Source organism: Phasianus colchicus, chromosome 28 (assembly GCF_987193195.1).
Source record: "Phasianus colchicus chromosome 28, bPhaCol1.hap1.1, whole genome shotgun sequence".
NCBI classification, from domain to species: Eukaryota; Metazoa; Chordata; class Aves; order Galliformes; family Phasianidae; genus Phasianus; species Phasianus colchicus.
This window is the reverse complement of record NC_143463.1, coordinates 4220344-4246266: the sequence shown is the minus strand read 5'-3', so window position 1 is coordinate 4246266 and position 25923 is coordinate 4220344. Positions and strand designations below refer to the sequence as shown.

At 42.8% G+C, this 25923-nt stretch overlaps 3 protein-coding genes across 12 annotated transcripts in view; 1 reads left to right on the top strand and 2 right to left on the bottom strand.

The window, feature by feature from the left end:
• Positions 1 to 3513, bottom strand: part of HOMER3 (homer scaffold protein 3) — a 33548-nt gene extending 30035 nt beyond the window's left edge. Inside the window, exons 1-8 of one of the 3 annotated variants that reach the window (XM_031604093.2) lie at positions 3245 to 3513; positions 2551 to 2834; positions 2031 to 2176; positions 1641 to 1700; positions 1337 to 1435; positions 941 to 1040; positions 686 to 796; positions 205 to 356 (exon numbers count right to left, since the gene is read on the bottom strand). In XM_031604093.2, coding sequence (XP_031459953.2) covers positions 205 to 356; positions 686 to 796; positions 941 to 1040; positions 1337 to 1435; positions 1641 to 1700; positions 2031 to 2176; positions 2551 to 2653 — 771 coding nt within the window. In that variant the 5' untranslated portion in view covers positions 2654 to 2834; positions 3245 to 3513. The remainder of the gene's footprint in view (positions 1 to 204; positions 357 to 685; positions 797 to 940; positions 1041 to 1336; positions 1436 to 1640; positions 1701 to 2030; positions 2177 to 2550; positions 2835 to 3244) is intronic. The other 2 variants (XM_031604094.2, XM_090126193.1) reach the window with 2 other exon arrangements.
• A 6-nt stretch (positions 3514 to 3519) lies between these two features.
• Positions 3520 to 19645, bottom strand: SUGP2 (SURP and G-patch domain containing 2). Of its 7 annotated transcripts, XR_016460318.1 has the most exons (11): positions 19233 to 19645; positions 16844 to 18430; positions 16273 to 16390; positions 15118 to 15623; positions 14818 to 14929; positions 13722 to 14236; positions 12756 to 12820; positions 12147 to 12283; positions 9145 to 9265; positions 4296 to 6134; positions 3520 to 3696 (listed from the first exon to the last, which is right to left on the bottom strand). XR_016460318.1 is itself a non-coding variant. In XM_031604091.2 (10 exons), the coding sequence occupies exons 1-9, from the start codon at positions 19345 to 19347 to the stop codon at positions 9145 to 9147; spliced, it is 3276 nt and encodes a 1091-aa protein (XP_031459951.2). In that variant the 5' UTR covers positions 19348 to 19645; the 3' UTR covers positions 3520 to 6134. The 7 variants fall into 7 exon arrangements, 6 of the variants coding, with proteins under 6 accessions (XP_031459951.2, XP_089982318.1, XP_031459950.2 ...); XM_031604091.2 differs by having other exon boundaries at positions 3520 to 6134; XM_031604090.2 differs by lacking the exons at positions 3520 to 3696; positions 4296 to 6134 and adding an exon at positions 6141 to 8204.
• ARMC6 (armadillo repeat containing 6) lies at positions 19563 to 25335 on the top strand. Of its 2 annotated transcripts, none has more exons than XM_031604096.2 (8): positions 19563 to 19628; positions 20168 to 20295; positions 20585 to 20667; positions 20924 to 21494; positions 21989 to 22134; positions 22672 to 22803; positions 23396 to 23533; positions 24147 to 25335. In XM_031604096.2, exons 2-8 carry the CDS (start codon positions 20175 to 20177, stop codon positions 24357 to 24359), a joined length of 1404 nt encoding a protein of 467 aa, XP_031459956.1. In that variant the 5' UTR covers positions 19563 to 19628; positions 20168 to 20174; the 3' UTR covers positions 24360 to 25335. The 2 variants fall into 2 exon arrangements, with proteins under 2 accessions (XP_031459956.1, XP_089982320.1); XM_090126194.1 differs by lacking the exon at positions 19563 to 19628 and adding an exon at positions 19657 to 19849.
• The last annotated feature ends 588 nt before the right edge of the window (positions 25336 to 25923 follow it).

Here is a 25923-nt window from a genome sequence, read left to right as displayed (position 1 = left end):
ATCTCAGTTCTAAGACATAGAAAAAAGGTTTAAATGTCAAATGCAACCTGAGCAGCTGGTTCAGTTCTAGCACGAAAGAAAATAGGGAGAAAATTCAGGAGTAAAACATACAGAATTTTGTTTGGCTAGAACAACATTAAACACTCAACTACAAAACTTCATCTGAAATACTGTAAACAAAATCTTTATATATCAAACACTAACTTTGCAGATACGGGCAATTCTGGACACCAGAATCTTGTCATAGAATTCAAACTCAACAGCTGTTTCAGTGAAGAACACATAAATTTTATCATCATCTCCATCTGGACTAAACTCACTTTCAGGTACTATTTCCATGCCAACAAAGCTTGGTTCTGAAATGCATAAATATAAAAAGCAATTTAAGTTAACACTAAGAAAACTCACAAACAACAGATATTAATTTAAAAGTCCAATTAAACTCTTTTTTGTGGAGTTAAGAGTTGAAAAGTATTTATGAATATGAAAAACTAAAAGAAGAAATTGAGGTTTAAATGGAGAGAGGCAGAGGCTTGCCTCATCACTGCAGTTCTCAGGCACAAAGTTTTTAATTCCCATTTCTGGACACTGCCAAACCAACATAACACACTATTATTACATTCTAGAGATGGTTCATACACCAATAAATCCTCAAGAGCCTGAAGTATGAATAAAAGCTTCTTACCATTTAGCCAAGACGTTTTAAATTCTGTTCTTACAGGATTTTGCATGCTGCGAAGTATTATAGGTTCTGTTCCCAAGAAATTATTTGAAGTAGCTGAGTAAAATGCTCCATCTGTAAAGGTTTGAAGGAAACTAAAAGCATCAAGCACTTTATTTTAAAATACAAAGACAAATCTTAAGGAAGAAATGGGTTGATATTCAAAAACAGAACGAAGATAACAAAAATCTTCAAGGTTGTACATCAGTGAAAACACACCTACAAAAACAGATGCATACTTCAGAGTTGGCTCAAAAGGACACTTCCCTCTGCTCTCTTCAGCTCTTCCTTGCAAACGCATCTTTGTCCTCTGGATAACCTAAGGCAAGCAACCACTTTGATAGGATGAAGAAAACATCATTCCCATGTAATACATTGAAACAACTGGCAAATGCACTTGAAGGAAAATGATCACAGAAGTTACTATAGAAATGTGAATCTCGTGCAAAAAGAAATAGCATTTGGGAAAACGTTTTCTTGGTGTTTCATGTGTTTATGAGAGAACTAACCAGGAGAGTTTCTAATTTTCAACTGAAATATTCTTAGAAAGGCGTTTATAAATCTGCCATATGACTCGAGCTCCTTCAAGTAAAACCCACATTCAAATATAATTACCATGTGGTCACACAGCGGGTGATAGGCATTTGTCCCACAAACATACACGTGGGAATCATTCATCTTATGGAGGATCAGGATGTAGTTTTGGCACCTTATCTAAAACAGTGAAACAAAACAAAAAAAAGAACACTCAAATTCTGTGGTAGATTGCGTTTGAAAACTTTCTTGTCTAAAAGCACACAAACAAACCCAGCAGGTTTAAATGAACTTGATTTTAGTGCTTCACTAAAAAGAAATGTAAAACTGCAGCCATTTTGATTTTAGCTAATAACCTAGGGGAGGAAACGAAGGTTTCACCCACCTTGTCCTTGCCTCTACGAATACATTCCAGTTGTCTTTCCTGTGTAGCAAACCAGTGTTCCTACAAAACGGACTTCTTAGTTGGTATGCTGCAAAACTTAGCTCAAAATTATGCATAAAAAGAACATCTAAATAAACTTAACATTGAATATATTGAGGTAAATAAGCACTTTTCTAGATAGCTCTGTAAAGTGCAAGGTGCTGTAAAAAACAACCTGGGAAGAGGTATAAAAGAGGCTTCAAAAATAAGGGTTAGCAAAAAAGTTTCAAGATTTGAAATGTAAAATTGTATATATAAAATCAGTATACAAGGTTCAAATAAATAAAAAACAGTCAAAGTTTTGCTTTGATTTTAAAAAAGGTTGAAAATAAAGGCAGGTCCTTAACTTACCTTGGCAATTTCTCTGGAAATGTTATTCAAATCAAGGGCAGATATTACATCCCTGCCTCCAACAAACAGCCTATCAGTTTCTTCATCCACAAGGAGAGTGGAGACATTGGACAAGCCTTCTTTCACAAACATTTCTGCATTTACAGCTACAAAACATAGACGTTATTTTAATACAAATTATCACTGGAAACTCAGTGTTACGTAATAAGAATTCCAGGTTGAAAACAAATAATAACCAAACAATGTGAAAGCTTGTATGTACTTCCAAAAGAGTTTCTAAATAACACCAAAGTATTCAGATAAACATATGTATATTCTTTCCACAATTTAACACAGGAAGAATAAACAACACTATTATTACTACAATACATTTGGGCATTCCTCAGTCATTTAGATGAATGCAAGTACAAACACTGAGGTGAGACAGTCTATAGCATTCCTTCCTGCCCCTAATGAGAAATGAAGCCCCAGTACTGTTTTATGTTTCTTTCTGCTCATCAAATGTCTCCTTTGCACTTACTTTGGAATTTCACTGTTTTTCTGGGAATGCAGTTCCCAGCAGATGCTTTTATCTCCTGCATTAATTGCAAAACAAGACAAAGGACAACAGCAGTGCCACCCATTTCCTGAGACTCAACTAGAAATACGTTCTTCCCAACTTTTATTCCTTGTTATTAAATAATCACAGCTTCTTCATGGTCCTGCTGAAGACCTCCAAAGCAGGCATCTCCTGATAATTCTGGCAGTAAACCTTTAAAGTGCTCCAGCAAATTCCAAGCAAAATCAGAGCGAGGCAGCAGTCACCTGCAATTACAGAGAGCACAATGCCAGCTTCCACACCTCTTTTTGTAAAGAATCTGTGCTTTTTCCGATTTCAACTGCGTGCAAACGCCAACACCTGAGGAAAGCACTCCTGTAAGCCAAATGAAGTAACTTTAGGAACTAAATGAAGTTCCTAAATCAGGTTGGAAACTTCAGAATGCTGTTAAATAAATCTGTCTGCCACCGTATTGTGACCCAGGCTGTGATTGTGACTGACTGCCATGGACAGACACTGCCCACACCCTGACTGAGGCATTTTCCTGGCCAGCAGCACAAACCATGGCACTTGAGAACCAACTTCTGACCAGCACTGCTCATAGCCTCTAGGATGGCTGCTCAGAGCACCACGCATTCACAGCCATCCCACCTCGCCTGCACTGCAGTGGACAAACCTCAATTCCAACCCTGGTTCCCACAGCACATTCCGCATCAACCCCTTCCCTCGGGGACCACACCCTGAGGATGTGGCAGGGCAGTTGCGTCCCGTTAGCCTCCTCCAGCTACACCTCAACCACACATCATCCCACCACGCCGTACAGCCCCTTAAGGAACGCCCCCAGCAGCCCACACCGCAGCGCCCGAGGCCGCTTCCCCACAGCCCACGGACCCCCAAGATGGCGGCCCCTCCCTCAGCCCCGCGCCCGTTGGCGCCCCGCGCCGCGCTCACGTGACGCCCCCCGCGGGCGGGCGGGAAAACGGTGCGCTGTGTGGAAACCAGAAGAAATCCGAAAAAAAATCATTATCGTCGGTCCCTAATTAAGCCTTTGCCTTTCCTGACACTGGTTTCTCGAGCGGCGTTGGGAGCAAGATACTGATAGCCAGCAGGAGCAGTTGCTTTTCATTTCTGTGTCGAATGACACGCAAAACGATTCATTATTGTTTCTATTAGATGGTTTTATATACTGCTTATGCACAGGAGTGAGTTGTGAGTTTGGAAGAGACAAATTAAATACGTGTGAAGCTGATCTGTGTCTTCCCGTTGGCTGACAGCAAAGATGAGCGGTGAAACGAAGCCCGGGCTGCTCTGTGTGGGGAGCTGTGCAAATTAGCAGCGTGCAGAGCCGCCGTCAGTAATTAACACACAGCGACTGACAGGGCATCAAACGAAGGCAGACCTTGCGGTTCTCAGTTCCCTCTCCTTTCAGGTGGTTTTACGTATTTCTGATTTCCCACCCAACAGCTCTGTCTCTACAGGAGGCCTTGCAAACTCGTACGGATTGTTAACCCCAACAACAAAACAGCCTGTAAGGAACTTCTGCCAAGCGGGCAGCTGTTTAAAAATAAGGTTTCCTTGCATTATATTTCCTGCTTTTCTGTTGCGTTGTTATCTAACGAAACCCAACCTGCCCCTCGGAGCACAGCCTTGCTAGGAGGCAATTTTCAAGAAAACGAGCAGAACCTTCTAATGACAGGAATTAGGCACAAAAAGCTCAGAGAACACACCGTGTGCCGGCGCTTTCTTGAACAGCGGTAACTTTTATTGCCCACAGACAACGCAAACATTTTCCACGCTTGCTGCAGTTCAGCAAGTCACCTACGTGACAACGTGCACAAAAACTCTTCATCCCAGAAGCCCCCGGTTGTTCTTTGAGCACGTGCTCATCTAAACTGTTCAGTACTGCTCAAATCTACAGCCTGGTGGTGATTGGCCGCTCAAATCTACAGCCTGGTGGTGATTGGCCGCTCAAATCTACAGCCTGGTGGTGATTGGCCGCTCAAATCTACAGCCTGGTGGTGATTGGCCGCTCAAATCTACAGCCTGGTGGTGATTGGCCACTCAAATCTACAGCCTGGTGGTGATTCAGTCGTGAGACAAGCAGAAAGAAGGATGGCACAGGACTTTGAAGAATTTATTTTTAATTAGAAAATATACCTGTTCGTAGCATAGAAAAACAATCCGAACAAATAACATTTGAATTTCCGAATCCAGACTTTTCTTTTTTTTAGCGTGATACATCATGATGAACTTTAAAGCAAAATGGAATAGGAAAAAAGTACCGTACATTGATTTTGAGAAGTAACATCTCGGCACAGATGAAGCGTTCACACTAAGGATGATGTAGTGTTGGCAAAAAAAAACAAACAATAAATAGGAAAAACGTAACTGGTGTTACAACAAAGGAAGGCCTCAGAGACAAAACAAACAAACAAACAAAAAAACCCTCGTATGATTTCAACACAATGACTCCAAATGGTGTATCAGTGACTACAGCTCTTTACTCTGTTAAAGCACCTCCCCCAAAATAGGGATCTCCTCATTCCTCTCCGATGAGAGCAAACATCCCTTCTTTTAGAACCAGGTCCTTACACGTGTAATAAGTGTTTAAAGGGAAAGGAGGAAAAAAAAAGAGGAAAAAGGCAGATATGACTCGAGCATGTCTAGTAAATCTTGCCATAGGTGTCAGTGTAAAAGCAAGGGACAGGAGACTCAGCCTGCATCCTTAGCAAATAAATATGTGCACTTCACCTCTCAATAGAACGTGGCTGCACAATTGTTAAGTTTCAGTTTGCTGCGTTTTTTTCTCCTCGTATCCCATCTAAAAAAAGGAATTCCAATTTAAAGGCAACAATAAACCACACATATATGCAGAAAGTTTTGCCGTCTTAAAGTCAGTACATGAAGAAAACTGGAAATGACTGTGAATAAAAAGTAAAACTGGCATCCTAACTGAAGCACAATAGTTCTGGCATTCGTGTGGAGAGTAACACTGCTGTGTATGGGTTTAATACACTGGAAGCCATGTGAAGAAGTAACTAAGAAATGATTTCGTGGCTGTTCTCAACAGAAGCTTTTAGCAGCACAGAAACAGAGGGACCTTCCTTCCCTCACACACTAAAATCCTGCTTGACATTAATATAACACTGCATAATCTCGATTCCACTTGTTAGTGCCAAAAATGATGCATATCTCTTACAAACGGCCAAACTCACAAGCAAAACATTTAAACCATATAGTGTTTAGTTCTATATTTATTGCAGATATTAAAAGATTAACAATGCTAACAGTTTTACTTACACTGAAAGGAAACGTCAGTTACCTAATAACATAAGCATCTAATGTTACTAGCTAAATGCTACTGCCAATTTGCATGGAACAGAAACTAGCAAATTGCTCTGCAAGATTAACGGCAAAACAAAACAAAACAACAACCAAAAACAACAAAACAAAACAAAAATAAAAATAATAATAATAAAAAAACAACCAAAGGACAGTAGACACACCACTGAAGTTAGTTAAAATGTTCACTGAAGCTTGCAGTCTTCATGGAAGAGAGCCTGGAACTAAAATAACAGAAAAGAAGCTAGTAAACTTTCAACAAGGCAATGTATCTGCATAACAAACGTTTCATATGTACATATTTAAATTTTCAAATCAGAGCTGCCTGCAAAAGCAGGTCAAAATAAAAGGAAATTCCTTTTGCAAAAGGAACATAAGGTCATCTCTTGGTAACACAAGATAAAAGTGGCAAATAGTAACTCACGTGAGAGCAACACTGGAATCTCAGCACCAATACTGCTCTGTTGATGTCTTGTCCAAAATTAAAGTTTGGCACAAGAAAGACAGACCATACTATGACTACAGCCATCCAGAGTAGCAGATTCAGATTTTCCCAATGTTCACTTTTAGTTTCAAGACAGCATTATACTCTAAATTGAACTGCAATCAGAAAGGAAGGTACCATTTTCCAATCTGGACACTAAGAGTTTTCCCAGATTGGGCAAGTAGGTGTTTAGCAAAGGCACCCCAAATGGGACTGTGGCCAACAAAGTCAGGTTAAATCAGAGCAGCGCAGAATGCTGATCTAGGGTGAGAGACTGGATTTCAATCCAGTGTGAAACGACACTGCCTTGTGCCTTTCTGCAAGTACTGCAACACATAATCAAGAATGCTACCAAAACGTAAATGTTATAGAAGAGGTTAACTGGAAGTTTGCAAGGAAATAAAAAATTGTGAACAGAAAAACTGGCAGCTTCATCAATGGAACTAAAAGAAAAACTAATCCCTTTTGAGAAATAATTCAGAAGCCAACAATATTAGTTCCAGACTGTCACTGCAAAACAGACAGTGACTGATAACTCTCCTTTTCGATAGGCTCAAGTTTTAGATTACATATCTGCTAACCAGGCACAGAAGAGAGGCAGTGAAGAATACACGCAGTTGGGAACTTAACAGGTACCACCAAACACCATAACTGATGACCTTTAAAGTAGGTACAAAACATTTATGGATTTAAAGCATCTCCAAGTAAAGTAAAGCCTACAGGAAATCTCCAGACCATCAAATGTCTTTAATCAAATGCGATAACCAGATAAACTTATGTGTATTTATGGTCTTCATGCTTCAGCTTCTTGTTAACATAAAGGTGAAGACATGTGATGTCTGTGGAAAAACAGAACTAGCAGCATGGTATTTTTCCTATACCTGCCATTATGATTTTATTTAGTGATCAGTGTGCTCCAAAGCAACTAAAACAGTGATCAGAAAATTACACCAAAACATGACACTGTTTCTTTTAGTTTCACAAACCCATACCATAAAGAAAAAGCTTGCATTCATGATGGTTGTTACAGGCCAGAAAAAGTTTGTTGCTACAGAATGAAAACAAATAAACTCCCTTTCAACCAGCAGGGATTTTAATGGAGAGTATATAATGTTCTTTAAACAGCAGGCACAGGCATGTTTGTAACTGAAGAGCACATTTTCTTGTGTATTTGTCAGTTAGGAGCTTGAGGTGCTGCTACGCTATGGTGGAGTGCACAAGCTCTTTGCTCTGTAAAGAAGCATGATGCAGGATGAGAACATCAGCAAGACAGCACTCACTCCTAATAAGCAAAACATGCGTCAGCTCAAGATGAACTCTTTAAAGAGAACTTCAGTGAAGGTTTTGGTACTGTAACATTCAAGTGAAGACTTTTAGCTAATTTTAGGAAGGTAAAGATGGAGAAGTATGTTAAAAAAGTGCATTACATTCTGCCACTTTCAGGAATCCAGTCACAGAGCTCTTGTTGATGTGCTTGTCTGAAAAAGATGAATGATCAGACTTTGACTGTTTATTTGTAGTAACACTGCTAAATCTTTCATGTCTTCAGAGCTGCTTCACCAAGAAGTTAGGAATTGCTTTTTGTTGAAGCAGAGTAGGTTAATCCAGTCTTCTCTCTCATCTGAAATAGTCCCTCAGAATTACAAGCTTTTTGTCTTATTGCACAGGGTTTTTCAATTGAAAACTTCTGCAAGGCCAATATTTAATAGAAACAGAAATTACTCTCTAAACTGATGGTCTTACAAAACTGATGATCCACTTCCAGATGACTTTTGATTATTTGATTTCCAAGTATCTTCTTCAGTATTTTCTGCAAACACACAAATCACACCTGGTCATGGCTTAAACTTCCTTGGGTAGGAAAGCTATTATTCAAGAATTTGTTGAACAAGAGCTGCAAACTTGGTGAAAATCAAAAAGTACATATAAAATATGCACTGCTTGCTTGCTACAATGGAAAACCTTAGCAGCCAATGTTTCCAAGGAAGATTTTAGCATTCTCAGACTCAAATAAACTTACTTATTCATCCTACACTTCAAGTATAGAATCCTGTATAAAATAAGCAGGTGGGTACAGATTCTTCTTGAAACTGGTGCGTGGAGCAAAGGAAACTGCTTTATGCAGACTCGAAAAGCAGATGAGAAGATGAGCTCATCAACAAAATGTAGCAAAGTATAAACTGAACTGCCTGGTAGTAAGTTTTTAGTTTGAGAAGGTTCTTGGCTTCCAAAAGGAACAGAGCCAAAGCAGGCCAGTCGCAATGGTAATGTTGCTTTTTCTGTTGGTAGTAAGCCACCTCATTGCAAAACACGCAAACGTGGCCTAAGACAGAGGAAAACTGGCACTTCCAAGAACAAAAGCAGTTGTTTCTCCCTCAGAAGATAACATCCAAGTTGTTAGCTTGCACAATGAAATACAAGACTAACTTTAATCTTGGAAAATAATACGTAAGCGTTCAAATCCACTACTACAGAACAAAGTATTCTTCATAATGGCACTCTGCCGAAGACTTTCACACAGCAGCCTCTGCATATCCGTGCTCTTTCTAATGAGCAAGTCTCTTATGTCACACCTAGAAAGTAAGATTTGAGGTAATTCAGCAGCTCAAGGTAGGTCTGGGTTTTCACGAAATGTTAAGAAGCCAGATATACTCATGGAAACAATATTTTCTGGGTAAAAGACGACTTTAAAAACCTGGTATTTTAATGTTTGCAGGAATTCACAAACCAGACTTGTCCATTGCACATACCTATTTACTTGCTCTTTTCTGCCTGTACATTTGTATCATTCTTTGACGGAAAACATCAAATGCATCTTCTTTATTTTCTTCCCCTGCAACACCCAAGCCCTCCCCTGCAGAGGTAGCACCCCTAGGGAGTAAAATGAATAGTTAGAATATACTGTTTCTGTTACATTTGACAACGTGCAGAAGAGATCTAAACAATACCTTCCAACAGACACAACCTGAGGGAAAAGTAACTCTGCTTCGCTTAGGGGAGAAGGGGAGCAGAGGCTCAGCACCTGACATCAAATGTAAAACAATTCCCACCTCCCATTACACATGCAAACACCCACTAGAAGAAACCACTCCTATGATACTGAGGGAACGGTGAAGACAGTTACCTAACAGATCAAATTCTTACACGGACTTTTATATTTACCACTTTACTTGGAGTAGATAAGATCACCTGCTGAAAGCATGGCAAAAATTGCCTTGTTTCTTACATTTCAAAAGTGACAGAAGTCAGAGACTTTGAGGAATGAGTAGGAAACATCACAGAACTCTGGATGAAAGATGGAATTTTTACAAAGGGAACATAGTGCTGCTTGCTTGCAATTTCTAGTACCCAAAGCAAGCTAAAGTCTTGCATGACAGACATCACAGCCAAAACCCAGAGCTCCTGACCTTTCAGGTAAAATATAAAATAAGAGTTAACTTCCTTCTGTTCACCCAAACATGCCAATAGGAGCAGACAGGCCTCAACACCATCAAAACAGCATTCTGTCCTGGAAGTAGCAGATGATCCACAAGAATGTGGAGATACAGATAGTTAACAAAAACATCTTTCTCTAGCTTTATGCATAGAACACAGACGTTACAAAGCTAAGATTAGTGAAAATTCTGCCACAGGAATGATCCTCTGTGCCAGTTTTATCCTCTGGGTTCATCATATTACTATTACCCATTAAAGATTTCATTACATGAAGTTGGAAAAACTTTTTGACCCATGTACTAAAATTAATCCGAGAACCTTAAGTAAAGAAAAATGGTTTTTATCTAAATTCTGTAAAACAGGCCCACTTCAGCCAAGTAGGTTGTTGGACAATTGCAAAAGAATATTCACAGACTCTAACAAGCAAATTCCACTTTACAGTCCACGTTACAAATCCTGGATACTGTTTTTTCTTTTGAACTGGTCAAGACACATAGCTGTGGCAATTAAATTCTCCAGATTGGGAAGAGTAACTTAAGATTGGTATGAAACTCCATTCAAAACACTGGTAGCCATCATTTCTTTGAGGGGTCACCTCTCAATTCATGTACCTTTTACAGCAACAAAAATATGAATTGCCCTAGCAGCCTTTCAAAGAAAAGCCTTAAGCTTCTCCAATAAAAAAGAGTCCCAAGTTCCACTGTGTGACAACTGATGTAACTGAATATATTACTTTCAGAGAGAAAAGTGTTATACATTGTTTGATATAAGTGCTACACTGGAATTGGAGTGTCTACCATTGCTAATCCATCACCTTTTGCTAAGAGAAGATGAGACAGCTTGCCGACTTTTAAACAAGTCATCAGCAGAAGAGTCGGTAGCTTTAAAAGGTGAGGCAAGAATGAAGGCTACAGGTTAACCATATGGAACAAAAACCCAAACACTCTGCACTGTAACAAAGCAACAGGAAAGTAAAACATTAAGTTGCACTGGTTTCATGCTCACTGAGATGAACTTAAAGTATTTTCCAAAGAATGATTTTGACTGGAAAGTAAAGAGAGGTGGACACCATGAAAACAATAAACCATATGGATTTACCTCTACTTTACAGAAAAGATCAACAAGTTTTTCTAAGAAAAACAAACCTTCACTACTCTACATCACTTTATGGGTGATCAAGTCATGGAGTCAAACTGGCAAAACTGGAAAAAGTATTTTCACATACCAAAAACATGGTTCTTAAAGATGGACAGAAATTTTTAGAACATAAGGGGTTAACTATCAGACTAAATACAATTAAATAGCTTGTTATTAGCTGTGCACCAAGACTTGTGCCAGGAGCTATAGAAATGAAAATGTTGATGATATATTTGGTCCCAACAAATTTTGAGGTTAAGAACCCAAGGTTCTGATGCTTGTGAGCACAAGAGAGCTGGAGGAGAGGTCAGCTGCTTTCTCACTGTCCAGTTGTTGCAGATGAAAGATCAGTGGAAAAAATACAGTAATGGCCACTGGACCATAGGGAACCATAACAAAAAGAGAAAGCAAACAACTGGAAGTATGCCACCAACTAAAATGACCAGTACTGTCAAAGGCATGAAGAGAACATTAACCCACAAATTCCATGTATGGACTAGAAAGCTTGGCATATGAGTTCAGAGACAAATAAATTGATTCTGCCTCCTTATTCAGTCAGGGAGTTGATATCCATTCTTCAGCAGTAGACACAGCAACTTTAAAAGACAAAGTTGAAGATTCAAAAACAGAAGCACATTTTAAAGGAAAAAGCACACTTACCTTCTGGCAGATGCACTTACCTCTTTCAGCATGCAATGGAATGAATCACATATTTACAGTGAAAATAATTTTGTTGCCTACACCTAGGGAGTACTGTGTACGATATTCCCAGAGTCTATTTATATCTTACATACCTAGCATGTTGGCAAGGAGATCCCCAAGATAGCAGGTATTAAAAAAAACCAACTAAATATACCAAACAAAAACATCTCCTGAATAATAGGGGAACCCATATATCTTTTGAAAGCGTCCACACACTGCAGCATTCACACTGCAACTTCAGTGATGTCAAAGTGCACAGCAAGGAACAGCCAACTTCCAGACCAGACTGTGCTCAGCCTGGCCAGAAAAACGCGTGAAGTCTGCACGCTCTACTTTGCTGAGGCCAAAGACCACATCAAGAAGGAAACAAAACACGGAATTGGCCACATCAAGGAGGGTTAAGATAGAAATAGTTACTACTAGGATCCCAGCCTGTTCCACAGCTGCCAGATTTCTGCAGTTTGTTCCCATTACATACACTTTTACAGGCTCTCTGATTCCTTTTCCTCGTGTACCCAGGCCATGTCCTTCTTGCCAGCCCATCTTCTGAAGCATCTGGAAACCTACATTTCTGTTTGTCAGTTTCTTGTGTGAAAATTCTAGATCTTTTGGTTTCTGTGGAGGAAAAAAAAAAAAAAAAAAAAAAAAAGCAGAAAAACAAAGATACACCCTGAAGCCACACAGAAAAAGCCTACCTAAGAATAAGTACATGTCTTGCTAGTTTATAAAAAACAAATAAATTAGCAAATATATTTCAGGTTCTGAAACTGCTTCATTACATTATGATAGAGTACACTTTCATATTTTAAAATGCAGTTATGTTTTTTTAGTAGCAAACACTGAATGATCTGACTACTGAATCCCTATTACTGCAGCAAACAAGTTGCTGCTGCTAATTTTTAATTTTGAAAAATAATACTTTCCAGACAGCAATGCTCTCATTTCTTTAATTTTTTTTCATAGATTAACACACAGCTGTTCAGTAGTCTTTTAATCATAAAATGTTTAGTTGTCAGAGGCTGTCTGCTATAGGCACAGCTGATTTTCAGATTCCCAGAATGAAATGCAAACCAGAAGAGTGCTTTACCTTCTTCTTCTTTGTAACAGGGCAGCCACGAGGCCTATCATAAGCAATTCTGACAGGTTCATGAACTGCAAGTCAAATCAAAGACAAGAATCAGCTGTAAAGAAAACCACATTTTAATACAGAACTCAAAAAGTACATGATCAACTGGGACTCTAACTCAATATGTTGGCCGAGGATCAGAATCAAGAAGTATCAGAACAAAACCAAACCAAACAGAAAGACAGTTCACACACATCCCACCTCAGTAACCAAAAAAAAAGAATTAAGTGTACTCATTATTTTGTTTCATACACATCTTGCCAGCAACAGTACACTGATGAATATGTTAAGGACTTCAGATCTTTCACTTCTGGACTGAAATGAGGTTATTTTATATAATAACATATATAATTTCATATCACAAATGACAACCTTCATCAATAGAAATCATTACACAGAGAAAAGACATTTGTTGAAGTAGCTGTGAGGCACATATGATCAGTTTTAAGCTCTTTATCTCTCAGTCCTCAGACTATCATGACCCCCCTCCACCACTGTGGCTGTACTGACAGAATCTGACAGGCCAATCCAGGCCTAAAAATATGTAGAATAGTCAAACATTCCAACCGTGCTCAGCGCTGTATTTCAGCCTGTCAAACCTGTCACACACTGATGAACTGAAACCTGCAAAAGTGACAACTTTTTTCTTTAAGCTGCAGAGGGAAGGCAGCATTCCCATAAACTCAAGAGAACATCATCTGAGGAGTGATGTTTGATGCACGTAACCTCAAAGCAAACTGCTATTGTGCCACAATACAAGAACTGTTACACCATTTACTCTGTTTTGCCTTTGTCATCTCAAGTGAAAACTGTATTTACTTTTCTATTGCTGAAATGTAATTCTTTCACTGACAATCAGTAATAAAGTACATATAATACACAAATTCTGTGCTCATATGTTCAAAATACCTCACAAGTCACACTCACCTTTTGGTTCTTCTATGAGGCAGATCCTTTTAGATGCAGGAATCATACCAACTTTCAGAGACTTGCTGCTGATTCTCTTGCGGGGAAATAGGGTCCCAGGAGCAGGAGCTGATGCCTGTGTTGACAGATTTGGTATAGCACCATCAGATGATGTAGCAAGCTGTGTTTCACCTGTTGAAACTTCCTCTCCTGTTTTGGATATCATCTCTTCAGCAAGGTTTTCCACACTTCTACCTGCTGAGACATCATCATCTTCTCCCTCCTCAGCTTGCTCCATTTCTTCCAAAGGTCGGGACATATCCTCCTCAAACTCAGCTTCCTCCTCATTGTCTTCCTCCTCTTCTTCTTCTTCTTCCTCCTCCTCCTCTGAAATATCCACATTTCTTTCTTCAGGTTTAGCATCTTCCCCAGCATCATTTGCTTCTTTCACGTCACTGAAGTTAATAGAGGGACATAACTCATAGACCTTCATGCGGTAGAACTTGAAAGCAGAACTGTTTCGATCCTGTAGAAACCTGGACAAAAATTGCAGTGAAAATATTATCAGGAACATTTTCTTAACTGGAAGCAAGATACTTCAAATAAATCTCTTATTAACTTAATGGTCATTCCAGGTATGTTTTTGAAAAAAATCACATAATTCCTCTACACATGCCAAGTACTGCAATCATTCTCCTTAATTCTTACAGAGTGCAGCTCCTAAACTGCGTTGTAAAGAATTCAGTGCAATGATCTTCATTATACAGATGTGAAACTAAGGCAAAAAGCTGCCTTCAGATCACACAAAAGGGAAGCAGCAAACCCCAGGAAAGAATCCAGCTCCTCCAAGTTCCAGTCACATGGAGCATATAGAAATAGGTTAATTGATTCTGAGGGAGACAGAAGAGATCAGACGGCTCCACTGCTGCTGGTAAAGTACAACCAAAAGTGAAACACCTCCACTAATTTACACTAGAGCACTTAAGCCACCAGTGAGCAAAGCCTCATTTAAAAGAAAAACATAACAAAATGTAAAATACTTTGACAGAACACTATTTCAAACACATAACTTAGGCTTTGGGTTTTTTTGATACAGATAAAAGTCCAGGTTACTCACCAAAGGTCCGGGTTATCCGCACTGTTGTCTATGCTGAACTGCTCAATTTCTGGTCCTACCTGAGCAACAAACTTGGCAAGCTTCTCAGCCGTCTCCATTGTTTTAGCATCCACTGCAGGAAACAGATCACTCGTTATCCACAGCTTCATGCAAAATCTGTATTGTTGAAAGATCACAATACAGTTCAGAACTATCTACTTTAGTTGAACAAACGTCATTAGAATTTCCAGCAGAACATCCTACAAAATTCTTTTCCCACATAATTTACTATTTAAAATCTAATCTTGAATTGTCACTTACCATCAGGAAACTGACAGGGCAGTGATGAGAAAAGTTCAGGCGGTGCCAGTAAATCCTCTGAATCCACCCTCCCTTCTGATGGCAGAGGGACCTCCGAACTGGTGCCACATTGTGAGGACGAGGGATCGAGAGAAGAATTCTTCTCAGATGTGGTGGATTCTGATACAGAAGGCTCTGATTGGACTGACCCTTGAAGATGCTTGTCTTGGTGTTTCAGCACTGTGCCAGCTGAAAGCAAAGTCTGTGTCCCTATGGTCGTTCTCCTCACCTTCCTTCCTCGAATTCCACGCTGTGCAATAACTCCAGTCCTTTTCCTTTTGAATAGCCTTCTCTTAATACTTGCGACTTTCCTGGCATACAACATGGCCCTGACTGATTCTGATGCAGATTCTTCTAGCGTTCTGCCCTCACCACCTGCTTCCTTTCCTGACGATGTCTTTCTTTGCACCTCTGACAACTTCAGTCTGTAATATTTGTATTCTAGACTATCTTCATCAGACAAGAACCTAAATAAAATCATATACATAAAACAAAAGCCTAAGCCAAAAGCACAACTCATCTCAAATTCTCAAATCAAAAACTTAGTAGTAATTGATCTTTTTTTTCCAGGGTTATACACCAGCCACTTAAGGCAACTCCATTTCTAAAGCAATAAAGATAAAGTAGGCCAAGCAAATAAATGATGGAGGGTTTTGACACAAATCATTTGGCTAGTAATTAATCAGCCATGCTGCAATTCACACATGCAGAGATACTGCTGTATTAACAGTAAGTGCCTCACCTCTGATTTTCCAACGTTATTTGTAAAACACTACACCTATCAGTCTGTTATATGACTATATATTAACTGCATTTATTTACTTTCACCTTGTACATGTAAATTGATTTGAATATATCATATTTGGATCAGTATAGTCATTACTGACAGACCAAACAGAACATGGTCTACTAAAACAAAAGCAAGACGACAATTTCCTGGGATATCAGGGAGGACAAGAGGCTGCAGAAACATTTTCAAACAGTTCAACTACATATACTACAGGCTTCCATCTTACATCCATTGAATGAAATATGGAATTTAATGAAATATATTCCAAATACCTTCAGTGGAGCAGAGCAAGGCAGTATTAGGTCATACTGTTCAAACACACCTACCAATATTCAGGACAGTTCTTTTGAGCATTTCTCTCTTTGGCAGACAAGGTTCCTGAAACAATGCTATTCACGAGCTGTTCAATTGTTTCTACAATTTCCCGATCAGCTCGCTGTGGGACTGTAGGAAAAAATAAAATGCAGTCATATCAACAACTCTAAAGACATGCCTGCAGCTGATAAAACCATAACAGTAACATCTCTGACTTCTCCTCTATGCAAACACTTCTCCCATAACACAGCCAGCAGCAGAGGCGGTCCTGGCCTCTCCATCCCCAAGGTGACAAGTTGGTGGGTAGGGCAGATGAGGCCGTGAGGTGCACAGGTGAAAACCCTAGATGTGAAGCACACATGTGGGAGAGGGGAGGAAGGAGACATGCTTTCATCTGCACAAGCAGGCACAGAGCAGAAAGCGACAGCAGACAGCATCAGCTGCCTCAGCACTGCCAGTGATTTACGTGGAATTCCCACAATTTGTTATTTGTGAACTAGTAAAGCTGTAGCAACAAGACAACATACTACTGACAAATAAAGAAATCACATACTGCAAGGAATCTTACAATGATTCACTCACTTTTAACTTTTGTGTCAGGAGAGGGTTTTTTAAGCTGCGCTGTGGACTCTGCTTCAGCTTTTTTCATCTGAATTGGATATCCACTTTTCTCCAACCAAGCCTTTAAGTTCTCAATGTATTCTCTTCCAAACAATGTTGAATCATCAAAGTTTGGGAACAGCGTCGGTGCTGGAGCCATTTCCTGTAGCCCCACAGCTTCCAGTATTTTCTCTTGCCTGAAAACAGATGCTAATGCAAAGGTCTGACCCAGAAGTGCTAAAGACTTACGACAAAGAGAAACAGTGGTCTCAAAAGCACTCGCCATTTCTCTGGGGTTACCAAAACCGTTTGTCTTAATGCTTAATTCATAAGCATTGCAGGCCATAAGCAGAGGCGTGACACCCTTTAGCAGGCGGTCTTGTAGCCTCATTATATATTTATCAAAAGGTTTTATTATTTCAAAGAAGCAGTTCTTTGTTTTCACAGCACCCTTGTCCAACAGCATATTTAAAAACTCATTGTCCACCTTGGGAGTTTTCAAAGCAGCATGTTGTAAACTCTTGATAGTAAAGAAACAATAATCTCTGTGTTCTGGCTTTAAGGAGCATTTGAACGAAGCAAGCATTTTTGCACATGTTTCAGTTTCCAGCTCAAAGAGAGCTCCAAAGAGTCGAGAAAATTCTGCATCATTTTTTATTGTGTGAAATCCAGCCCATTTTATGATCTGTATTCCAAACGTTGAAAAAATGTCAGACTTATCCACAAGCTCAAAATTGAGATTTCTGAAAACATGTGCAGGCTTCGGGAGCCTGAGAATAGGCCTCGGGGTTGCTATAGCTGGCCTCTGATTAGGTTGTGGAGGCAGCTTCTGATTGGGGTGCTGAACAGCCACCGGCCTCTGGTTGGGTTGGTCAGCAGTTTCTGGCATTTGATCAGGTTGCACAGTTGGCTTCTGATCAGGGCCTGGCTGCGGTTTTTTAGTGTTCCATTTCTTTAGAGGGGTTTTGATGTCCCCTTTGAATAGTTTAGCTTTAACAGTGCCCCTTGTAATACGCCTCCCTCGCAGGGCTCTTCCCCTGCCAACAATGCCCCTCCGTATTGGGGGTCGGAACTCACTGTCAGATTGAATTCCAAAGTCTACATCATACTCCTGACTTTCCACGTTGCCATATTCATCTTCCATGAGTCCAGGTGATCTAAAATCACCTAAAATATCTGAAGAACTGAAGTCAGTTTCGTGTGGTCCAGTAGCTTCCCAAGAGTCAGGATGTCCATAGTCCTGATCATGAGAAGCCAGGCCCCCGTACTCCCGGTCCCAAGGCAGGGGGTGCCCATATTCCCGGCCATGAGAAGCTGGCCGTCCGTACTCCCGGTCCCGTGCAGCTGGGTGCCCATATTCCCGGTCACGAGATGCTGGGTGGCCAAACTGTTCATGGTAGTAGTTAGCTTTCCTTATGAGAGGGCTTGCAGATCTGTAAGAAGGTCCTGGATACTCATCTCTAGGGTTCTCAGTCCAGTCATCGTGTGAATGGTGCTGGGCATCGTCGTATCTTCCGTCATCGTGAAAACTGTCTTCATATCTCGGTCTTGGGACTGGCCTTGAATGAGCTGCAATGACAAAAACACACCGATGCGTTTTTTCCTGGATGCATTAAACGATTCATAACAGCAAAAAGCACTGAATGACTAAAAAAGCCTACGGAAACATTACAAAGCAATTTATTAAATCCGAAACACAAGTTCTGCCATAAAGCTCCTTTCCTTCTCACTCCTTACTTCCTACCCAGGAAGATTTCAAGGGACGTAATGCTCACACAGGGATTTCTCTGTGTAAAAGGATCAGAACACTCACGTTCTGTTCTCACACCCAGTGTCAGAATTCCACAGCAGAACAGCAGACAGTATCTGCTACAGACACAACAACCAGGATGACAATAAAGGCAGAAATGATGGATTTTTCTGTACGGAACCCAGGAATCCCCATTGCAGTACTTAAGTTCAGAAGGCAAAAGATGAAAAAAAAAAAAAAAAAAAAAAATCAAACCAAATTAAGTCGTTTGTTTAAGACAGGACAGCTCGAGCAGAAGGGATCTCATTTGAAAGCTCTCTGCCTCCTGCAGATGGAACCCACGCCATTTTTCTACACCCCTCCAACAGCAGCTCTACAAGACAGAAGGACGCGTTTTGCGCCCATTCACCACAGCTTTCACCACAAAACCCCACAAAGCCTCCGAGGCCGCAGAGACACGGCCAGCAGCCCCGGCACAGCCGTCCTTCAGCCGGCCGGGCTCACGCACAATTCCTTTGTCTGAAATTCGCTTTTTACCCGATATCTGCCCTCCGTTTTAGAACACCAGCCCCAAAACGCGGCTGTGCGCGGCAGCGCAGCTCCCGCCTCGCCTCCCGTTACCTTTGAAGCGCCGCATCGCCTCCTGCGCCGCCCCGCCCCGCTCGGCGCGGTACCGCTTCACTTTGTCCTGCAGCGCAGCATCGAACGTCTCCCGCGTGATCCGCCGCGAGGCCATCTTCCCTGCGGCGAAACGCCACAAAGCTCCGCTCCGTCCGCAAACCAGGGGAACGGCGGCACCTCCCGCGCTCCGACCCGTCGCTCAGCGGGAGGCGCGGCCCGCCCCGCCCCGCCGGCCCTGCCCTCGCTGAGGCGGCGCCCCGCCGCGCTGCCGCAGCCGCCCCGCCGCACGGGGATTTCCCAGCAGCCCCCGCGCGCGCTGCCCCCGCTCCCGCCCTCCTGTCTCACGCGTGCGCGGCGCAGGCGCAGTGCAAACGCGGCGCGGAACTGACAGCGAAGGTGCGGGCCGGGGCAGGGCAGCGCGGGAGGGGACGAGGAGTAGCGGAGCGGGAGCGCGGTGTCCTGCGCCCGCTGCGGGGCGGCTGTTAGCTCCCCTCAGTGCGCCTGCGCTGAGCGCTCGACCCGATGCGCGAGCGGAGCGGGAGCATGGCGGCAGCGCGCGCGTGCGCAGTCGGAGCACCCGGGAGTTTTTTCGCTCCGCGTTTCTTCGCCCGGCGGAGGTTGGTGTGACTTTTTTAACGCACGCGTCCTCGGGTCGGAGGCGGGGCCGGCTGCGTACGGCGGCCGAGGAGGGTCAGGCTCAGCCCGCGGCCCTTTGTCAGGCGGGCGGCGCGGAGCGGGACCGGGAGCCGGGGTTCGAGCGGAGCCTGAGCCGTGATCCGAGCGTTCTGCCGGGACGGAGCGAGCGGCTGAGCCGGCTTTGGGGCCGGCCGCTCCTCATCGCAGCGTTGGGCTCGGAAATCTCCGCCCGTTTGCCGTTAGCCAGCCCGGCGTGTTCTCGGCTTTGAGCGTTTCTGCGTTTGCGGCCTTTCCCTCAGCGCTGCCATGGGCTCCAAACACATCGCGCAGGAAACGTTCGATGAGGCCGTGCAGGAAAACATCGCGGAGTTCGAGATGGATCCCGAGGAGGCCGTGAGGGAGGCGGTGCAGCAGTTCGAGTCCCAAGGTACCGCACGGCCGCTGGGGGGGCGAAGCCTTTGTGAAGGGGGCACGGAAACCTGGCTTTATGGAGGGGTTGCGGCTGAAAAACGGCTCGTAGTCGAAGTGCAAAATGCGGCTTGATGAACAAAATGGAGGTTTTTTTCTCGTTCCTAATTGGTGTTTATTTGGGGTGAGATCTGGTGGCAAATGTTTGATGTTGATCTGCATTACAACCAGCTGCTCTTTGCTCTCTGCACAGGTTTTGCTTAAGCTCCCGTAATTAATGTTCTTCTTGTTTCTCTTTTTCCTTTTAGGTGTTGATTTAAGCAATATTATCAAAGCTGTGCGGCAGCCGGCCTCTGAAAATGGGCAAAAGCAAAAGCATGAAGTCCTGCTGGTAGGGCTACAACTCTTTTGGATGTGAGGTTAACTGCTCATTGAAGCAACAGACACGAAGCTAACTTCTCCTTCTGTATGGAGTTCCTCCACGGGTTCCATGCAGACAAAACACTGCTCTTTGAGTCAGCTGTTTCTTAGCTTTGTCCAATTAATTTAAATATTCAAATCTGTTAATTTATAATAATGACCACAATGAACCGCTCTTGCTCCTGTACACCTTGGATTGAAAAGTAAATCTCGTTTTCTTTTTTCAGACTTTAGATTCCCTCGGGAGATGTGTTGCTGACTCTGACCTCACTGAAATGGCTGAGCAGCTGGTGGTCTTCACTGACCAGTGCAAAGAACAGCTGGCTTTCCGCTACCTGGCAGGTCAGAATGGTGCCTATCCTGTGGTATTCTCTGCCTGCCAATTGGCTTCAGGAGACAGGAATTTAATGCTGAAAGCCTTTAATACCATGTCTGTCATCTTGGATGGGCAGCCAGACCTACTTGACTCCGCCGGCCAGGATCTGCTGCTACAAACTCTGAGAGAATATAAGGAAGATGCTGAAATGACGCTGGCTGGGATCCGATGCATTCGGCACGCCTGTCTGAAACACGAGCAGAATAGGCAGGACTTTGTGAAGGGTGGGGTTCTGCCACTGCTGACTGGAGCCATCGTCCTGCATGGAGACAGCGCTGACGTCGTCCGAACGGCCTCGTCTGCTCTCAGGATCATGACGTTTGATGATGACATCCGTGTGCCCTTTGGCCATGCTCACGATCATGCCAAAATGATTGTGTTGGAAAATGATGGTTTAAGGGTTCTCATCGAAGCTGCGAAAGGTAAAATTTGCCCTACGACTGTTGGTCCTAATTTTGAATCATCTGTGCTTTCTTATCCTGAAACTGTGCTTTGTAACTTGAAGCTCCACAGAGATCGTTTGGAAATTTGGTACTTAAGTGGTCTAACTCCTTTAAAGTGTGCCCCAAAAAAGAAATGCAGTGAATGCTCTGGAGGCTATTGGCAGGACCAGGGTGACAGTTACAGAACTATCTGTCAGTCTGTCTAGGAAGTACTTCAGAGCCCAGTGCAGGACTGCAGACACAGTGTCCTTGCTGAGGTGCTGCATTCCTGCCAAGGAAAGATATTCTCCCTGTCTAGATACAGAGCAAGCAGAATGCCATCTGTGATAATCTGTTGTAAGATCTAAGTGGGAATTAGCTGCTTCCCTGGGTGCTGTGTTGTTTGTTGTTTGTTCTTTAAATAGAGAAAAGTAAAACACCTTGAATCTGCTCGCAGGCCTCCTGGCTCATACTCCTTCATCTCTCCTTCACAGCATTCACAGATAACTGCAGTGTTCTCAGTGAACTGTGTGCCACCCTTTCTCGTCTCTCTGTCAGGAATGAATTCTGCCAAGAAATTGTGGATCTTGGGGGCTTAAATTTTATGATCTCTCTCTTGGCTGACAGCATTGATCATCCAGTGAGTAATATAGAATGTACTTAGAGGACTGAAAATAATGCAGCAGATTTGATTTTTCAAGTCCTGGCTTTGAGTGAGCCTTCACACATAATTTTAGGTCCATTTAGTGTTGAAACCCAAGTGTTGATCCCATTTACCTCTATTTAAAACTTAATGTGCAACTTTGTTCTGTATGTGCTCTGTCATTTAATAGTGGTGTAACTGAACCCCATGCTTGTGATTATTTCTTCTGTCCTCCCCAGTCCACAAGCATAGTTCTGCTTGGTCCCAGAAAAGCTGAGCTTCTGGTTTTCTATCATTCAGCTAGAAAAGGTTCAAGAGGATTGACTGATTCTTTAAATTCTTTCTTTGGAAACCTGTGTCAAACTAACAAGGTCCTTGTAAGCAAGGAAGCATACGTGACATCTGAACTGCTGAGGAGTTTGTAGCTGGGAATTAAAACTGAGTGGAGTTGCTGGGGGATGTTGTAGGTGACTCAAAACACTGCAAAATTTTTCCTGCTGCTTTCTAAGCTGTTCTTTTCCTTGACGAACGCAGGATGTGGTGAAGCAGGTGCTGAGTGCCATCCGAGCCATTGCAGGTAATGACGATGTGAAAGATGCCATAGTTACTGCTGGTGGAACTGACCTTATTGTGCTTGCTATAAGCCATCACCTTGCCAACCCTCAGGTATGCAGCTAATTGCTTGATGATGGTGTTCCACAGAGGCTGGGAGCAGAGGGCTTTGGGCTGTGTAATGCGGGGGTCTGGTCATTATAGACAGGAGCAATCCACAGCTTTGCTCTGACTTATGGTAAACAGCTTATGCTGAGTGCAGATACTCTCTATGTATGCATGTTAAATGATTGCACTTCTATAACCTGAACAATGCACTGAACCTTTAACATACCTCTGATATGGAGTGGGTAAGTGCATGCTTTGGCATATATGTAAATGTAAAGGTATACTCAAATCTACTGTGCTATACTTTTTCTTGTCCATGAATCAGACTGGTATCAGACTAGATACAGTGTTTTATACCTCCAGGGCTGCAGGTCAGCCCCTGCTGAAGTTATTTTAAATCTGTTGTAAATTACCATATGAAACTTGCTTTACATGTCAGAGAAGCAAGATGTTTCAGGAAGAAGCTAAAGATTGCTATTATTAATATTACTATTTATTAAAGAAGTCCCCAACCTGGAAAACAGAACTCTGGACTGTGAAACGTTCTTTTGTTAAAACAGCATTTATAACCAGTGAGTGCTTGCTCTTTGTCTTGTAGATCTGTGAGCAAGGTTGTGCAGCACTGTGTGTGTTAGCATTGCGCAAGCCTGAGAACTGTAATGTCATCATGGAAGGTGGAGGGGCACTGGCAGCTCTTCAGGCTATGAAAGCACACCCACGAGAAGTGGCTGTACAGGTATTTGCCTCTTGATTATTCAGTCAAGATTGGTGTTTTTTGTGTTCACTGCTTCGTTTGTCCTTTACTTGACAACTACTACAAAGTTTTGAGCTTATTAGGAGATTGGGGGTCCTGCATGTAAATGATACAACTATACCTGCCATCCTGATGTGATCAGAGCAAAACTTAGTTTGAGATTCAAATCCACATCAATTAAGATTCAGGTGGCTGCAGATTGCAATTGAAGGCATTACTTCTGATCCCCCCCAAAAGAGCAGGATAAAGGAGGCTTTGTCAGAGCCAACCTGTAGGAAATATTGTGAAAGAGCAGCTCAAGCTTCTGCAGCAGGATAACAGGAGAAAGCATACATGGGAGCGAAAAGGTGGGTCCATTGTCAAAGAAACATTATGTCTTAGTATTATTTTACAAGTACCTGGTATTGTCTAAGTGCTGTTGGAACATCATGCAACTTTCTTACAGAACCATGTGGTCTTTTATAAACTTCACTGTAAAACAGCAACTGTACTTTTTCTATGAGTTTTATTCTTCTAGAAAATAGTCTGTTGCTGTCTGTAACATCTTACATTTGCTTGCCCAGATGCTAATCTCTCCCATTTACCTCTCTCTCAGAAACAGGCTTGCATGCTGATCCGCAACCTGGTTTCCCGGAGCCGAGACTATTCTCAGCCCATCTTAGAGATGGGAGCTGAGGACCTGATAACAGAAGCTCGTGCAACGCACAGGGACTGCGATGATGTGGCCAAAGCTGCACTGCGAGACCTTGGCTGCAAAGTGGAGCTCAGAGAGCTGTGGACAGGCCAGAAGGGGAGCCTGGCACAGTGAATTATCCATCTCCTGAGCAACAGAGCTTAAAGGCATCTTATGTACATGAAGTCTAAGGGGGGAGACAAAGTGGCATGGATTAATTTGCAGTTACAACTGGACTGGAATATCTGAAGCAAATGCCTGGCTTGTGAGGCTGCAGTGAAGTTTTTTTTGGGGGGGAGATACAGCTGGAATGGCTTTATGCATTCACAGGCTGCAAATCAGCTCTGTATAGTAATCATTCCTTGAATCATGTAGTGCCTGAAGATGATCTGCTTCCCCCCCACATTATGTGTGTTACTTGTGTACAGGAGAGAGCTGTTCCCGTGTGCTCTGCAGTAAGAGCAAAGGAGGATGTTGATGTGAACCATGGCAACTTGCTCTGGTTGTTTTGTCTGCCCTGTGCTGATGGAAGCCAGCAGCCTGCTCTGCTAATGGGATGGATGAGGAGGAATCCCATAATTTGTGAATGTGTTCTGTCCTGTTGTGCTGTTCTTCTACTAACTTATTTTATTGCTGACCATATTCTGTGTTGCTTCTTTGTTTTGGATTTTCAACCAACATCACGTTTTAACGAAATCAAGTGAGGATTCCAAATAGTATGGCCCAAACCAACGTGCTTTAGGACATTGCTATTTGCTTCCAGGAAGAAAAATCCTGTTGTATTGAAATGAGCAAGGGACCTGTGGTGAGGATGGTAATTTCAAAGCAGGAACAATCTGGCAGTGGTAGCACACAGCAGGAAGCTGTGCTGGGGAATCCACACTTTGGTTCTGTCTTAGCAGAGCAGTGCTTTCCAGAATCCTGTAATTGTAACGAAGAGGCTGAGCACCTCTTGGTCTGGAAACAGCTGTGGACTTTGGAGCATTACAGAGGTGAAGCATCCAGAAAGCTTCCCCAGCCAGACTTTGTGCCTCCAGCCAGTGGTTCCTGTGTCTCACTGTGCTGCTCTGGGTGCTGATAGGACCTTCCTCCTGCACCGCTGCTGCTCTATGTGAGTGAATGTTTTCTAGTGTGATACTTCTCATACAAGTGTCGATTCCACGAAACACTTAAAAAAAATAATTCCAAGGGTGGTTGGTTCTTCATGGAGCCACTTGGAGACGGGGAAAGAAAGATGGCAGGAATGCCTCAGTGCTGAGTTTGTAAGTCAGTCCTGCTGCAGCTCTGCGCTATCAGCAGGCAGCAGAGGCAGCTGGGTTCTTTAGAGGCCATGAATGTTAACCCCACGTTCGTAGGAGAGGCCGCCTGGCTCTCCCCTCTCCCTGTTGTGCTAAGTGCAGTGTGTCTGTGCATTCTCCGCCCCTGTAGCCCCGATATTCTGCTGAAGGGGCCCCACTGCTATGAGGCAGAGCAGTAGGAAGATCTGCAGAGCCCCGTGTTGGGACCGATGGTGCTGAGCAGCGTCTCGCCCAGCCCTGCTCCGGGCCTGTGATCGGTGAAAAGCGCTGTGAGCAAATCAAACGTGGGGTTCCATAGAGACAAGAAGGCTGGCCTTTGTTTTCCGTCTATTTCAGCCCCCACTGGGGCACGGGGAAGGGACAGATCGGGGTGAAAGGGCTGTGGGGCAAAGCTCCGCTGG